At 37.0% G+C, this 16,171-nt stretch overlaps 3 protein-coding genes across 4 annotated transcripts in view; all 3 read right to left on the reverse strand.

Annotated features, from left to right (window-relative positions):
* If (integrin subunit alpha inflated) overlaps nucleotides 1–7,426 on the reverse strand; it is a 97,126-nt gene extending 89,700 nt beyond the window's left edge. The window contains exon 1 of one of the 2 annotated variants that reach the window (XM_076790497.1): nucleotides 6,755–7,426. In XM_076790497.1, the coding sequence (XP_076646612.1) occupies nucleotides 6,755–6,933 (179 nt within the window). In that variant the 5' untranslated portion in view covers nucleotides 6,934–7,426. The remainder of the gene's footprint in view (nucleotides 1–6,754) is intronic. The other variant, XM_076790504.1, reaches the window with a different exon arrangement.
* Nucleotides 7,427–7,910: 484 nt separating this feature from the next.
* On the reverse strand, nucleotides 7,911–11,309 carry LOC143355531 (uncharacterized). Its single transcript, XM_076790425.1, has 4 exons — nucleotides 10,981–11,309; nucleotides 8,629–10,785; nucleotides 8,414–8,551; nucleotides 7,911–8,344 (listed from the first exon to the last, which is right to left on the reverse strand). The coding sequence occupies exons 1-4, from the start codon at nucleotides 11,162–11,164 to the stop codon at nucleotides 8,292–8,294; spliced, it is 2,532 nt and encodes an 843-aa protein (XP_076646540.1). The 5' UTR covers nucleotides 11,165–11,309; the 3' UTR covers nucleotides 7,911–8,291.
* Nucleotides 11,310–12,313: 1,004 nt separating this feature from the next.
* On the reverse strand, nucleotides 12,314–15,487 carry LOC143355540 (uncharacterized). The gene is made up of 6 exons (XM_076790433.1): nucleotides 15,172–15,487; nucleotides 14,495–14,747; nucleotides 13,729–14,019; nucleotides 13,229–13,630; nucleotides 13,070–13,159; nucleotides 12,314–12,812 (listed from the first exon to the last, which is right to left on the reverse strand). The coding sequence occupies exons 2-6, from the start codon at nucleotides 14,693–14,695 to the stop codon at nucleotides 12,663–12,665; spliced, it is 1,134 nt and encodes a 377-aa protein (XP_076646548.1). The 5' UTR covers nucleotides 14,696–14,747; nucleotides 15,172–15,487; the 3' UTR covers nucleotides 12,314–12,662.
* Between the last annotated feature and the right edge of the window lie 684 nt (nucleotides 15,488–16,171).

The following is a 16,171-nucleotide window of genomic DNA, read 5'->3' on the forward strand; positions in this document are numbered from 1 at the left end:
TTTTCGCTCAGAATTCCGGGAAGCATCCGCTCCTTATCTCCGCCTGCCACGTGATAAGACCTTGTCGCCCCCTTGCAAATCCCACATTTGCCACCGCTCTGCCAATTCGAGACACTATGGAACTGAATAGTTACGATTAGGCTGTGGATTTTTATGCATTCATAATAAATATTTAAGGGCCAAGGGTAGTCACGTGACATTTGCGGAGTCAGCAGGTCGGTAACTGCTGTATAATTTCCGTTCACAGCCTTCGGCCACTGACTTAAGATCCGTCTTGCTCTTGATCCGATGGGTCTTAAGTCTGTGACTAAATTTGTCACATCTTTTGCTCTGTATTATCGATATCATGAATTCTGACGCCAGGAACGTGCTTCAAGTTTTTGGCTTTGTTTCGCAGAGAATCAAGACTCATCCAATGGCATAAAAATGCTTGGATTCCACGGCATGCACATCGTCAATTTTTGGCCTACTTCGAACCCTTATATTACCAAATATTAAATATTTTATACTAAATATTTGCTATATTAAATCTTCCTCTTTCGAATGAGCCCTTTCCCAGCGAAAAATGTTCTCATATAAGGACGAAAAGTTGAGGCACGTAAAACCATTTTTCGCCTATTTTGGTCGGTAACGTGGTCACTCTACCTTATCGCGAATCAAAGGAGTCTTGGCTGTTAAAGAAAGTTGATGTCTTTCCCAAAGTGTCCAAATATCGAGTGACTGTAGTTGGAGGAATAGCCCGCCGTCGGAGGGTTAAAGTGCGAAAAAATGGAACCCGTTAAAGTTCAAAAAACCAGAATACCACTCGGGCAACGCGACATTGGCAAGTTTCCCCAGCGTCCGGCAAGGTTCATTGGCACCGGCAAGCAAGTCAGTTTTTCGTGGCATAGGGGACGCACTGTGAAACGTCTCGGATAGAGTCTTCACTCTCGCTTTCGTCCGCTCGTGTTCGTTTTTCCATCGATAAACACGTCTATGCATAATCGTTCAAGCAAACACGTTCGACAGATCGGGAGCAGCACGAGGTTTACCATGATGCAGGATGTTAGGTCATCGTTGCTCCGTTACGTGGGCGTCATGGCAGCGAACTCTCGTCTCCCGGCTCGGCTCTGCTCGCTCTGATTAATACTCTCATTCAGCTAATCTCTGGCTTCGATCTACCATTTCACCATTTGCTCCTGCGGTCTTCCTCGATGAAGTGTCTTCCTCACCTTTGCCACTTCCGTTCTCCGCCAATCGGACGGTCCTTCGTGGAATACGGAATCGGAATAGGACCTCCCGTCGTCGTCGTCTTATGCATTAGGCTACAGCCCCCGGTCCCACAAAGATGCGATCTAATCCGACAGACGTATCGGTCTAGGGTTAGGTGTGCGACTCGCTCCGAACGACTAATCTTCTTCCTCATATCTGGGCCAACCGTAATGGTCTTACCGGCTGTTCGTTCGCACACGTGTAACAACAGCACCGGTGTTGCGTTAGGTCCGGCATACTCGCATCGAGGACGCCTAATTTCGACCCCCACGAACATCTTCTTCGACGTGTGCCTTATGCATCTATGAATAGCAAACAATTCCGGACACGTTGGGAGAGGTCGCATCTCATCTTCTCCTTTTTTTTTTTTTGTCACGGCTGAGAACGAGAAAAAGCTGAGTGGTACCACAGAGGCGTTCTCCGTTCGGCTATTATAATCCTCTCTGTGAATGGAACCATATGCTTCCGGTTTTCTTGTTATCTCGTTGGCGATCGGATCGATCGCTTTCAATCACAAAACTGGAGAGTTCTCGCCTGTAGACTGATTTGTGTGCATTCTCGTGATATGCATTAGGCTGTTGAAAAAAATGTACATTTTAGAAAATCCACTATACACATTCTACCCGAACCACAGTAACACTCGGACACTTTTTAAAGGACGATAACCTTTTTAATATTGGAACATACGACTTGGATCTTTTCGAGAATGTGCACTCTGTCCTGGAAACTGAGATTTTCATATTTTGAGAATTAAATTGGACCACATTCAACTCTCTAGCAATGTTTTCAACTTTCCAACGTTTGTAAAGTGTTTTAATCAAGAAATACTATTATAATCGACAGGTTTATTATGTATACCGTTTTAAGGTTACAAACCTGATATTTCAAGTCCTACCCTCAGTTTCTATCAGTACATCCAACTCTACTTTCGAATGAAATTTATTTCAACATCGGTCAACGTGACCAACGTGTATTCTGTTTACATGAGCGAAAAAATATTGACGACAACATTGTGCAACGGTTGGTCAAAATGTGATAGTAAATAAACGCACTAGTAGTTAATGACAGAAAAATCTCAAAAATACAGAATCTAATAAACGAGGAAGGTGAACAACCAAAAAATTCGATATTTACTATAGCATAATCGAAAAACTCCTCATTTTTTGACAGAATATGACGATCACAATGATGCTTACTCGAATCAATAAGTTTTATTTAGAAAAAATTATGTTTGTTTAAAGTTACTGTTATGAATCGGTCGTTTCATATGCAACGACCTAATAATTGCTAATAGTCAATGAATTTATCCGTTTCAGCAAGAAAACTTACGATTGCAGGCGAAGGTCTGCTTTTTTAATAACACACGTTGTTTTTCCATCTCGTTTGCGAGGCTTTGACATTAACGCGTTTGCCCCGACAAAAGAAAAACTACCCGGCTGCCAATACAAGCAGGTTAAAAATGTTGAGGAACAACCGGTGTTCGGCGAATATTAAATCACTATGTGGCAGACTTTTTTTAAAGCTATACGATACCGGATTAAGGAGATCTCTGTCAGCAAGGAAACGCGCCGTATCCGATGACGGCACATAAATCGCGGGGATTCGGTTCGTAGGTACGATTTTCGATTCTGTATATCGCTATAAGAGTCTATTTCGAGAATTAATGTGAGAAAAGGACGGCGATAGCATGATGGCGATCGGATGCGTTCGCCCCGCGTTAGATTAACGAGGACGTTCGCTCGTAAAGCTTCTACAGGCTGGCCTAAATATAAGCGCCTACGAAGTTTCTCGTAACGAACGATGTAATCCGGACTTCCTGCGGCTTTGGATATTCCGAACATGAGCACGTTCTTTTTTTTCCTCTCTATATCGTGCGCACGACCATTGTCTTTCGGCAAACAATGTAGGACGAGTCGATGTAAGTAGCTGTAACGAAGAAACAAAGTTGAGAAAACCGTCGCATCGGGCACTTGCGATTTTTACGTCGAATATATCTATTCCACACCAAACGATCACAATTTGTACCGAGGATCGAAGTAAACAGTTGTCTTTCGTTGTTGAAAAAATTCTGTTCACAGTCGGGGACAAGATTAGGTGCACGTCCTTGAAAACTAATAACTTTTCTAAAATTGGACCAAACGACTAGAGTGTTATTGAGACCTTAGAAGGATTAGTTTACTAGGCAATGTATAAAAAGAAGAAATAATATCAGCCGATTTTTAGATTATTTATCTAGCAGAGGACGGTCTCTCTGCTTTTTCGGGAACGCTAACTATTACGTACCAGAGAAAGGGCAACAGGGCCATAAAACTGCCAAAATCTGCACTCGGGTCGAGTAGTACGACCATAAACCTGTGAGAAATTACCTGAACGCCTGGAATATTGTCAGAGAAACGTGGACCACGTCTGGTAAACAGATGCCTCGAGATGTAAATTGTCCTTACGTATCAAGTATGCGGGCCAGATGGGATTTGGAAATCCTGGTAAACGAAATTTCGGGTAGTCTGCTATCCTGGTTGACGTTCAATGTTATAATGTATTAAACAATATGCAGACACGGTTTCCGATGAACTCTGTGCTTTTCTGAATTTTGTGAGACAGAAATACTGTTCTGCAGTATCACCATAACTTCTTTAAATCATTTAACAATGTTCCACCCATTCGCGACCATATTGAAACTTTTATGTATAACAATTACGTGACAGATTATTATTCCTGATTTTTTAGAGGTGATCACTCACAGGATTGCTTGCGAAAACCACCCCTGAACAAAAATTACTTTTTCCAACCCTTAACCTATTAAGCGCTGAACGCCACTAAAGTGGCGTCCGCGGAAAGCATCAGTTTGAACGGTAACGCCACTATAGCGGCTTTTGTGCCTTCCGCGGACAGGCGCGCCGTCCCTGGAAAACAGAGTTGCGGACGAGCGCGCCGTACTTAAGAGGTTAATAATTGATTTAAAATTTTAAAAAATGTCCCAAATGCAGCTGTTTTGTAGCTTTGTTTTCGCTTTTATTTCATCTAAATATCTTAGGTAGTAACTGAGAAAATAAAAGTTTTGGTTTTTCACCCCCAAATTAACAGCCAAAAAAAAATGAAAAATGGCATGGGAGGCCGATTACCCATGCTTACCGTGCTAGACTGTTTTAGCATATCTGTAACTCTCCAAAATCTAAATTTTTTGAAGAAAACTCTTAACCGTGAATCCGCCACTGTGGCACCCTATGGTTCTTGTCAGCCGGCGCGGCGCGTCGCGTCGTCCTTTCGAACAGATCGATCTCTGGATCGGTGGATCGGGGGAACGAAAAATAGCGGCTCTGTCAGGCCGCTCGTGCCAGTTTCAGCTTTCGTTGTCTCGAATAGATTACTCGGCCGGACCCCGTCGACCTTTCGCGCAGACTTTTCCGCGGACGAGCCGACGTAACCGATGCCATTACCCGTGTTTCCTCGTTCTGTCGGCATTATTTATATCCGTCGTCGCCGGAGGAGCTGGAGCAGAAACGTTTATTCGTGGCCCGCGTGACTCACGAGACGCTGCTCTCGCAAGGGAAACGAAACACCTCTTCTCCTCTCCTCTCGATACTGTGGACAATGGCGCCAAACTTTGCGAAAAAGAATGGCCACGCCACGATGTTCCCATTTTTCACAGTTTCGGAATTAAATAACCTACAAGGAATTGTAAGCCAAATCCATTTCGAAGTCGAAGAGGACGAAATAAAGGACTATTATTATTATTTAGTAAAAGCTGTACGATGCCATCTCTGATTAGCCACAGGCCTACAGGAGTGACGCCGCGGCGCTCGATCATGCTTATCGCCCACAGATGAAAGTTTATCGTCGCGGAGCGGTTACGAGGAGAGCGCAATGAAACCGGAGAACCCACTTGGTCCCCGAAGTGACATTAATGGAGAACGACCCTAAGCTTGTCCAGACACCTGTTATTTCACCTACCGTTCGACCGAGCTACTGTCGAATGACCGATGGGTCAACGTTGGGTGAGATAGTATTCTTCGTCAGAGTTGTGTCAATTGACTCGTAATTTAACTACGTACCTCGATTATCCGAACCGATGATATCTGAAGTCTCCATTATCTCGGGGAACACTGACGCCACTTTTCCCGGTGGGATGATAAACAACGTCGCGGTTCAATTTGAAAACCAGTAGGAGCGTAATTGCACAGGTCGGACCTAATATCTCAATACCGGCACGCGTTTGCGAAAGAAGAAATTACGCTGTTTCGCAGCCGTCGCGGATAAATGAAAGCTGATATTTCATTATTGATGTTCCAACCAACACGATGGAACGGTAGACGCTGTTTGCTGCGTGTTTCTGGGACGAGGACTTAAAAGGAGAGCGTGGTCGTCCTAAACTCGTAGGAGTACTACTGTCGTTTATGTTTCAATAAACTTTGCGAATCTCGGCTCTGAATTTTCGAGGTACCGCTTCTGCCTTGCTCCGTTTGCGAAAACCGATTTACACACGCTATTATCCTATACTGCGACGATAAATTACAAAATATAATACGCGAATTGACAAGAATTTTCAACACACGGTTTCACAGGTTCCTCACATTGGTAAGTAGATCATTCTACGTGTATTGGATCCTGTCCACTGCATTACCGAGCCCCTTAAAATGACGGATTTCAGGTTTTTCCTATTTACAATTCGTGAAGTTATAGAAATATTTTCTTGGGCAATTTTTTAGTATACTTCGCTGAAATCTGAACCTGAATGAACCGACAACCGCAACCGAGCCGTGTCAAAATGTCTTGGCATTCGTCGAGCAACGGTTGAACATAATCAAAATGTACAGTAAAAGTGAATGAATATGAATTTGCAATATTAAGGAGCGCATGACAAAACTCTCCCAATATTGTTTAACCACTCTAACGAAAACAGCAGAGTCAAAGTTTATCGCTAGACTGCGGATGTTTATGCAAATTTCCATTTGAAAACCACAATAGCGGAAAAATTTCTTTCATTCAATACAAGATTGCTTGTGGTAAAAGTAAAATAAAAATATTACTAAGTCTCACGAATATTCACGGTCTCCACACCTTACCAAATGGTGTAAGTCAAAGCAGTTACTAAGGGGTTGGATAAGGAACAATTAAGTAGAAGTTCTAATATTACATTACAATTACTTTGTTTAATAACGATTAAACCCTCGAGATATCAAGTATTGACTTTACACCACTTTCGCATCAAAATGACGGGCTCCGATATTTGTAATTTACGATTATTAAGATCGTGAAGATGCATCCATGGGGAATTATTCAACCAATTTATTTCTTCGGATATACATATATTGTTAAAACATGCCTAAAAGTTTGGATAGACAAATTCTTGTTACGTTCATAAAGTAATATAGTCAGTATTGGTGCTCGGTAAACCTAGTGTCAAACGGCTGATATGATGGCAGTGAACGTGTTAAAAGACGAGTTGACAGGTCAGCCTAGTGAATCCAGTGGATCGAAACGATGACGATGAAAAGGTACTCACCACCCTCGGCCCTGTCTGTCCCTGTACACTGACACCGCGAACCCGAACATGAATGTATTGTCATACTGGTAAACCGTAGTGTGTTTGGTCTCTACGTTGAAGGCATCCGTGGACCAAGGTGGTGATCCGACGAGGAGGATCAGGCAGATAACGCCTGCGAGTAGGTCTGCCAACCACATATCTTCCGCACGTTTTGACACTGATCGCACAGTCAGTCACTGTCATACACGGAGGATGACCGGTATATAGAACTGTCAAACTACGATGGAGACTTTGTCACGGGGATGACGATGACGACGAGTAACCAGTTGGTGATCGGGCACTGTTTGCGATCAAGGATATGATCAAGATGCCGGTAACCGTAACCGATGCACCGCGGACGACATGTGGCTTCGACGAGAGAGACCTCGAGGAAACAGAGAGCCGAAGACGTCTGCTTGACGGACGGTCGCGGACAGACTGAGTCCGTTCTTTCAGTTACTCTTAACTCTGTTCCACTGGCCGCGCGACTCCCACTCACTCGGCTCTGAAGTTGCGCTCCGCAGCACCGGGTCTCTGTGCTTGCGTGCCGCAATTCCTAGCAACTCCGAGCTGTGCTTGTGCGACTGTACGCCGCCGACTCTGTTTTTAGTCGGTTTCTTCGTGTATATCTGTCCGCCACCGACTACACACCCTATCGGAGGAATGCCGGGAAGGTGCTAAGGGTGCTATCCTCGTCCGAAGGGGTAGAAAAGGGGAAGGGGTAGTAAGTAGCAGTTTCACTTCTTTAATATAAAAATTTCCTTTATTCTGTTTTTTCTTTCTTTTTATGACCCCACTTTAAATTTAAAGAGTTCTTATAATATGAATTAGACGTTTTCAATATTGAAAAAATTTTAGTTGAAGCTAATATATAGTTGATAAAATATAAAAATAATAATAAAATAATATTTTTATTTTGTATAAAATTTAAATTACAATAAGAAAATATTAAAATGAATTGTATGCACCTTGTATATTGAAGAGTAATTTAATTGTAAATTTTCCCTTGCCCTACAATGTCGAGTCATACTCGTGATGAAGATTCTGAACAGAGTCTAACAAATATGTATACCTATAGGTAAATATATTTTGGCGTTGTTAATGTACAGCTGTTGAAGAACATAACATCTTTTTTAAAGAAATTACGAATTACAAAAAAATTCTAATCACTGAAACCATAAAATAAATTGTAGCGTAAGGGGTTAATGGGAAAAAATCATAGGATGTGTTTAAAAAATGGGATGTATAAAAAAAATTTACCAGTTTTGTTTGACATTCAATATCTTATAGAGCCTCCTTTATCTTTTGTCAAGGAAATTATTCGTTTGGACAGAAATTCGTATTTTTTGTTTTCTGCCTTAATTGGTGCCATTCATGTTCAATGCATGGTTTTAATTCGTCAAGAGTCATATAGTAAAAAAGTAGATGTTAACATTAACAGTTGTGTAATGCGCATAAGTGTTATATAAATAAAAATATTTAACTAAATATATGTCTTTGTAATTAAAAAATTAAATTAAAATGTGGCGGAGCTTATTCTGTTTAGCGATTTTCTAATGCGTTCAGGAGCTGAAATAAAATCATATTAATAACTAATTGTCTACATACGCTGAAGTTAACAATAAAAAGAAAGTTTACGTTTAACTGGTGAACTGGTTGACACAGAATTTACAAAAGTTGTTCTTCTTTTCTTTTCACTAGATAGTATTTTACTCCTTCTAGTGTGAGGAGTTAAAGGAAACGCTGTCTTTTCCCTGTAAGTATTGCATTCTTTCTCTGTAATAAGATGTACTTATCAAAATCGATATCATTTACTAAAAATAAGATAATATGCTACTAAGAATAATTTTTACCAGAAAATTTAATGCTCCTAGACTTTCTTGTTTTGCTTTCCTCATTTAAACTGATGGTAGGAATATCATTACTTAAATCGTCCTTTGAATCAATATTTTCTTTATATTGCGATTCCTGTTTGTGCGTAGACATTTTCGTAGATCTCCTCCTTGGTGTAGGTATGTTTGACGAAGTAATACTTCTATTCCTTAGAACTCTTATATTTTCAGTGTACTCGTGTGTTTTCTCTTCACTCTCTAAGGTTTGTGTAACATTTAAATCTACACCATTTACAATTCCATTCGACGATGGTGGAAATACAATGTCCAACATTGTATCGCTTATATCTAAAGCTGTTTCTCTTCGCAATCTTCTTTTTCGCAATTGAGAGATTGAGTTATTGCGTAGTGTAAGTGGTTCTAATGATGTTGCACCTTCTATCTCTACAGGTGTTATGTTCATAGTTTCGGCAGTCGATTCAATTTTCTCGGAATGCGCATTCGTATCGAACGCGTCTTCACATTCATCGCAACTACTATCATCGAAGGTAAGTCTCTTTTCGACATGCACTGGTTCATCTTCGATAGAATCGTTAAATTCAAGACGATCTATTCTTGCTAATGCTGCAGCTAATTCCATTTTTGTTTGTGTCTCTTCATCAATAGGGACTTCATTTAAAGTTATGGTATCATTAAAATTAACTTTATACGATTTCGTACAAGATTCTATCTCATTCGACTTCTTTGGTTGTTTCAATATACTTTTTCCCGGAGTTTGGTCAGAATTGATATACGATATTGTACTGTCTAACTTTACTTCTGGTGTTTTACACATTTGACTGATTTTCATTATTGTTAAAGGACTAACAGGCTTTTTTGTTGCTGATAACTGTACTTTCTGCAACAAACTTGATCTTCTCTTATCATGTTTATTAATAAGAGAACGTTTGTTATCACTGGGACCAACCGATCTTTTGGTTTTGCCTTTGGTGTCTAAGATTTCATATTTGATGCTACTAGTATTTGCTGCTTCTTCCATCATTTTTTTTCTTTTTTCTTTCATGAAAGCTATGACCGAACTTGCCTGTTTAGGTACCATTTTCTTCTTTACAGCAGCTTTTTTCTTCGCAGGAAGCTTCTTAGCATCATACAGATCTTCCTCTTTCCAGCCTTGTGAATGTAAGTGTTCCAACTTATCAAACCTTGAATCACAATTCCTTATTTCCATATACATCATGTCCCAAAAACCTTGCAAATCTTTACATGTAACCAACATTTTTCCTTTCCCAGTTTCACAGTCGGTAACTAATCTACGAAATCTTTCAAACTTTTTACTTATCAACAAATTTGTTTGTCCAACAGCCTGATTTATTTGGTACTGACCATCTTCCGTGGTATCTGGTTCTTCTTTTATAGTTGTCCATTTGTCACACAATTCGTTTAACCTATCTACCTCTTTACTTAGAAGAAATTGAAAGTACTGTGCAGTCCGTTCTTCCTCTTCAACCGAAATATTCAAGTTCTTCATGACAGTCTCCTTTGTAGGAATATCATCATCTGAGGAATGGCTAAGACTGAAACCACGTTTCATCCGTTGTTCATTTCTTGCATTACTTTTCCCACGACTAGAGACTACGTACGGTGAAAAGAAAATCGGCTCATTAGCTACCGGTGAATTGAAAATTGGCTTTTTATTTATGTCAACATGTTCCAATTGAAATGAATTATCATTATTATGTGTTTCTACATTACTGTTATCAATATCTTTTTTAAAAAGCTGTTTAAATGATAAGCATGTTCGACCAAATAATGGTTCTTGATCTAATCTTTCCGATGGTTTTGGATTATGATCATGGCACTCTGCTATAGTGCACTCTTTCTCTGGTGTAGGCTGTGGACTTTTTGCTGAAGGTTTTACTACTTTTGATGCCTGTGCTCTATGCATTATTCTTTTCTGTGTTGCTTTTGTAATCTTCTTCGGAGGTGGTGTCATTGATTTAGTTGGTGGTTTCTCATCTTTTCTATTCATAGGTAAAGCAAATATATTTTTATCAACTGCTCGCACTACAAAAGGTTGTTTCATTTTTATTTTTTCTAGCTTTCTTTGTATTTGGCGTGACTTTTTCCAGTTCAATAGTCTGGTCATACGATCTTCTGGCGCAGGAGGTTCCTCTATTTCTAAAAAAAAACATGCCGTTATATTAAGAAAAATTCATTTTAACATATCTTTGACTGCAAACATAAATTTCCAAAAATTTCAAAAATCGCCTATTCATAGGCATGCAATCATTCTATTTTAACGATCAAATTGCGAATAATTAAAAATCCATTTCATATCACACAACCAAATAAACAACAAATGATTTTACGAACCTTTATTCGACGTTGAACCAGATACATGAGATGAAATATTTCGTATGTTTCTATTTTCAGTATATGCCCGACTCCTACAAGTTTTACGTGCCTGTTCTTGCGTTTTAGCGCGAGTAACGCGAGCCACGGCTGGATCCCCGAAGCCCAAAGTTTTTGCTTTATAATGACGTTGGAACGTTGACATATTCAAAAGTTACACTAATAAACAATGGAAAGAAATTAAAGCACTATTGTGCCACGAACAACTTAACGACAATCACTCAAATACCGTACTGTTTCAAATTGATACGTTATGCTCGTCAAACAGCATGTTTATGGAACACATGATTGGTAATACCGGCGTTTATCAAAAACCAATGACAAGCGATATTACTATAAGTAATATCTCATTGGTGCGAAAATCTAGATCAATACGATGGTAAATGAAAAGGCGCCCAAAATCCACAATTATCAGTGCTAACGGTGCCAAGTTTCGTGATACTCTCAACCAATCAGGTTCGAGCTCTTGAAAACGTCAGTTTAAATTTCGACCAATCACAGACCATTGCGCTGGCGCTTCTGTCCGGACTTTCTAGTTCAAACACCGTTTCATTCAAGTGATTTTCTATTGTTTACACATTCGAGAAAAGTGAAACTAACGCGATAAGTATGTAGTGCATCGTTTAATTACAAAATTAAGTTTGAAATTTGGCTCCTTACGACTTCTATTGTGGATTCCGTAAAAGGAGGTATGTTGCAAATGATTAAAAAATGAGATTTTGTTAACTCTACTACCTTCTAGTATCTAGTTTATCCCACAATTTATTGACAAAATTCCTGCCTCTACTGTGATTGTTGAGTTTGAAAATTCAGCGAATATGCGTGCTATTAGATAGGAATCGTCTGATGCGTCTGATCATGATCTATCGACTCTATTTCTTGCATATACAAACATAATCCCAGTCTTCTGTTTCATCCGCTAATTAATTAATAACCTGTGTCTAACATAAGGCACAAAAGAAACTTACATATAGTATATATCTTTTACTTCATACCACTAATATTGTTGTAAAAGTATACATATAAAATGTGAAATAAATAAAATACATAAAGCATATTTGTGTTATTTATGTTAACGAATTTTCTGGATTTACGGTCATCCTACCGGGTAGGATGTTTCAATATTTTTTTTTCAACAAACCGTGAAAAGTTAAGAACCGTTATGAACCGTTATCGTTATGTATTTACCACATGTTGTCTAAAGTCAATCATTTCTGAGATATTAGTGAGGTAAGTTGTACATATTCGAAATGTTTCATTACTGAAAATAAAGTCATTATTTTATTTGTTAATCTGCTTACAATATTTATTGTATAAGGATTTTTACACTATTTTTCACAACTTAACTTGGTAACATATTCATTTATGTGAATGGTTTAAATTATTATATATAAACAAAATATCACAAACTATCGCTTCAGTCTACATTTAAACAACAATTAATAGCTACCCCGAAGATTGCATAATTTAGACTTTACAATTATATCCAGGGAATAAAAATGTTAGTAGAGAATGTAGATCCCCTCTGAGAATTACTACAAACATTAGAAATGTACATATGAGCATGTATATAACAGTAACTTACTAAGAATTTCATAGTAAGTTATTACTAGTTATTATCACTTAGTAATTTTTTTCTTGTTCTAATCCTCAGTTAAATTGGGCTGGCTTTTTATTAGATTTTCATATATTTGATCGTTCTCTTGCCTAAGTAGATCTTTCTGTTGTCTTTCTAGCTGAAAATCTTCTTCATAAAGTGCTAACTGGGTTTCGAATAAGGTTTTGTATTCTTTCTACAATAAGAACAAGAAAATATTATTGTATCTATTCTTAGAGACATCAATTTTGAAAGAATATTGAAAGAAATGTTTTCATAGTGTAGCCTTAGTTGATACTACAAAAAAAAAAAAAAAGAAATTAGAAAAATAATGATACTTTATAGAATCGGTATTGACTTTTCTAGCTTTTTAACCATTTGCACTCTATAAAATCAACTATGGCACATTATCAATAAGTTTGATTTGATCTTTGCATAAGAGTTTGCACTTACGTATTTCTTCAATTTCGATTCTAAGTATTCCACATACGACTCTTGACTTTTTATAGCATTCTGTAGAATTTTATTTTCAGTGGCGGTTTCCTAAAATATGTACATTATCACATAAATAGTTTGCTAAACGAGATTGTACATATGCATTCAAATACTTACAGTTTGTTGTCTATGTTCAAGCTGAACAACTGTTTCTTTTAAGGCATTTATTTCTTCATCCTTTATCGAACACTTTACACAGTTTGGACATGTATTTACAGCTTCAACAGGTTCAGGAGTATTTTGAGTAATCGACTGATTAAAATAATTTGAAACGTATGATTTTGACGTTGCAGCTTGCTCCCCTAACATTTCTATAGCTGGTTGCTTCGTAGAAGTGGTTTCCGTTTTTTGGCCACTCTTTATCGTACTTAATTGGTTTTCCTGTACATTAAGTTCTTCAAAATTCAGGGGTAGTTTTTCATATTTCTGTCTGGAAATACTCAGTTCTTCTATTTCCTGAAGTGACATGTCAAGAATAGAATAGTTCTTGCGATCTTGCGTTTCGCTTATAGCACACGTCTAATTAACAAACGAATAATGGTTATAAAATTATAAAACAAAATATTGAAAAAGGAGTGTAATATGGGACAGATGTAGCGTAATGTAACAAAACATACGTCATGTGATGATTTTAGGCTGAAATCTTCCATGGCACATTTTATTTTTAATTTAGTATTTTCTTTCTTTAGAGAATGTACTAATTCAATAGTTTCTGCAAATTTATTCTTATGATTTTCGTGTACTTTCATCATTTTCTCTTGCCAGCTTGCTAGAGTAGTAAACTGTTCCTTCATAGCAATATTATTCTGTTTCAATGTTTCTTTTAGCTTCGCATTTTCTTGAAGTAATTCACTTAACTTTTCATTTACCTCGCTCGAACTCAATGATTCTATCAGAGAATTGGAATCCTACATGCAAAACAAATTTCTTAGATGTGTTTATTATGATTTTAAAATTTAAAAGTTCAAGGAGGCTTCCTACTCTTTTAATTGTAAATCTTGGATCGTTTTGTTCACAGTAATCTCGTCTTTAATCCTTATACACTCCTCAGAGTGAAAATTATCCCATTGTTTATGTTAGAAAATGCTCTTCTTTAAACTATGAAGCAAGTTTATTGATTTTAAATGTAAAACACGATTTGTTGTAGTATTAGTATTTTATGTTCAATTATTGTGAAGGAGTGCACGAGGATTGTCTATCAAAATTTGTTTATACTAAATATTACATTGAACCCTTTTAGTTGAGTTTATTTTTAACATTCAATTATTTCTATGCATATTTATATTATTTACCATGTATCAGGGCAAAATTTCTGAAAACGAGCAAAACTGTTAGAACAAATAGGAAGACTCCTTAATTATGAACTAATTAATTAACACATACGATAGACTTGCTCTTTTGATCAATATCTATATATGATGCAACTGCAGATTGCAATACTACATAGGATAATGTGTCGCTACTTGCGTATGTTGGTGTATCATTTTCTAACATAAATGACCCCTTTTCATCAAATATAGTGAATTCTTCACTCGGCGAGTCTCGTATATTTACAAAAGAGCTTCCTGCTTGACTGGATTCCATTTTGGACACTTAATCCACATTAATTTTATCTTGATCTTTGCATTCTTCGACTCTGAAACAAAAGTACCTGTTATTTCAAAATATTAATTCTCAGTTTTGAAAGTTGATGCCATTATCGAAATATTTATTAATGACAATTGAATAGGACTTATATTGTATTTTAGGAAATTTAGAGGAAGATGTCGAAATAATTTGTTACTTGATTCAGCAACGAAATCAGTAGTTTTCATACCAATATCACACTGATGGATTATATTATTTTTAGCAATAAAAAAACATATTTTAGCAATATTATGTTTTAGTTATGTTTGGTTAGTTTACATGTTATACTTATCAAGAGAGTTATACTGCAAAAATAATGAAGACACACATAAATGTTAAAGAAATTAATAGAACCTGCAGTTGATATATGCCAAATAATGTTTCGAATTCTTTTGACAGTTCAATGTTAAACTTCGAATGAAATTTAGACTTACCAAAAATTATTTTCTCATAAATGTCAATTAATTTCAGTAAAAATGATAATACGTCACTTCATTTTTAATGTTTTCATAACATGATCACATGTGTCATCGCATAACCATAAGCGCACTTTCATTTACGAGTCACAATATATTCAAATATCAATAGTAAATATAATTTATAGTACATCACAAGTTTCAATTACAATCTCTTTCGGTTTTGCGCAACTGCTTCTTTGTCCATAATTTTACAAATTTTTTCTCTTATCACAATAATGCACCAATTTGCAGAAACAGCATTCTAGACCTAGACTGCAAAGTGCATTGGAAAATGGATGCTGTCTGTTCCGTACTAGGGATTTTTGCTGTCAGATTTTTCAATCTTGTCCAAACAGTCTACACTACTGCGATCTAGGGTTATTTATATGTCACTATCGTCCAACCACGTGAACATAGTCACGACAGTGCTATAATTTCTGCAATATGACCAACATAAATAGGAGCGAAATTTGAAATATAGAATTTTACAGCTAAATTGTAGCTTAATTTTATAGCTCCTTTATTATTTTAAGATTGGCATGCTTATTAACTAAAGTGTAAAGAATGTACTTGAATTTTTTTAAGCAATAATAGTAATTTCTATTAAAGTTAGAGTATTATTAGTAGGAACTTTTAAAAACAAAATTTATTGCTGGAGAACTCGATTGTTGTACCAATGTGTTATAATTGCGCTATTTTCTTGAATTTTAAAAAATCCTATTACCACAGTATCTTACACATTCGAAACTTTAAAAAAAAAAACAAAACAAAATTTTTCGATTTTTTCAGGCCAACAAGGTTGCATATAGCAATTCATATTAATATTCGGACATTCATTACAGTAGAATAAAAACAGTACCGTGCAGTAAGAGTCTGTACATCGCAATTGAAATACAACGTAATCAACCCGTAAGTGGAGCTTTAAAATGTATTTAAAAAATGCAATGATTCAATTAAATTACATTTAATCAAATTG

This window comes from Halictus rubicundus, chromosome 1, assembly GCF_050948215.1.
Source record: "Halictus rubicundus isolate RS-2024b chromosome 1, iyHalRubi1_principal, whole genome shotgun sequence".
In the NCBI taxonomy this organism is placed as follows: Eukaryota; Metazoa; Arthropoda; class Insecta; order Hymenoptera; family Halictidae; genus Halictus; species Halictus rubicundus.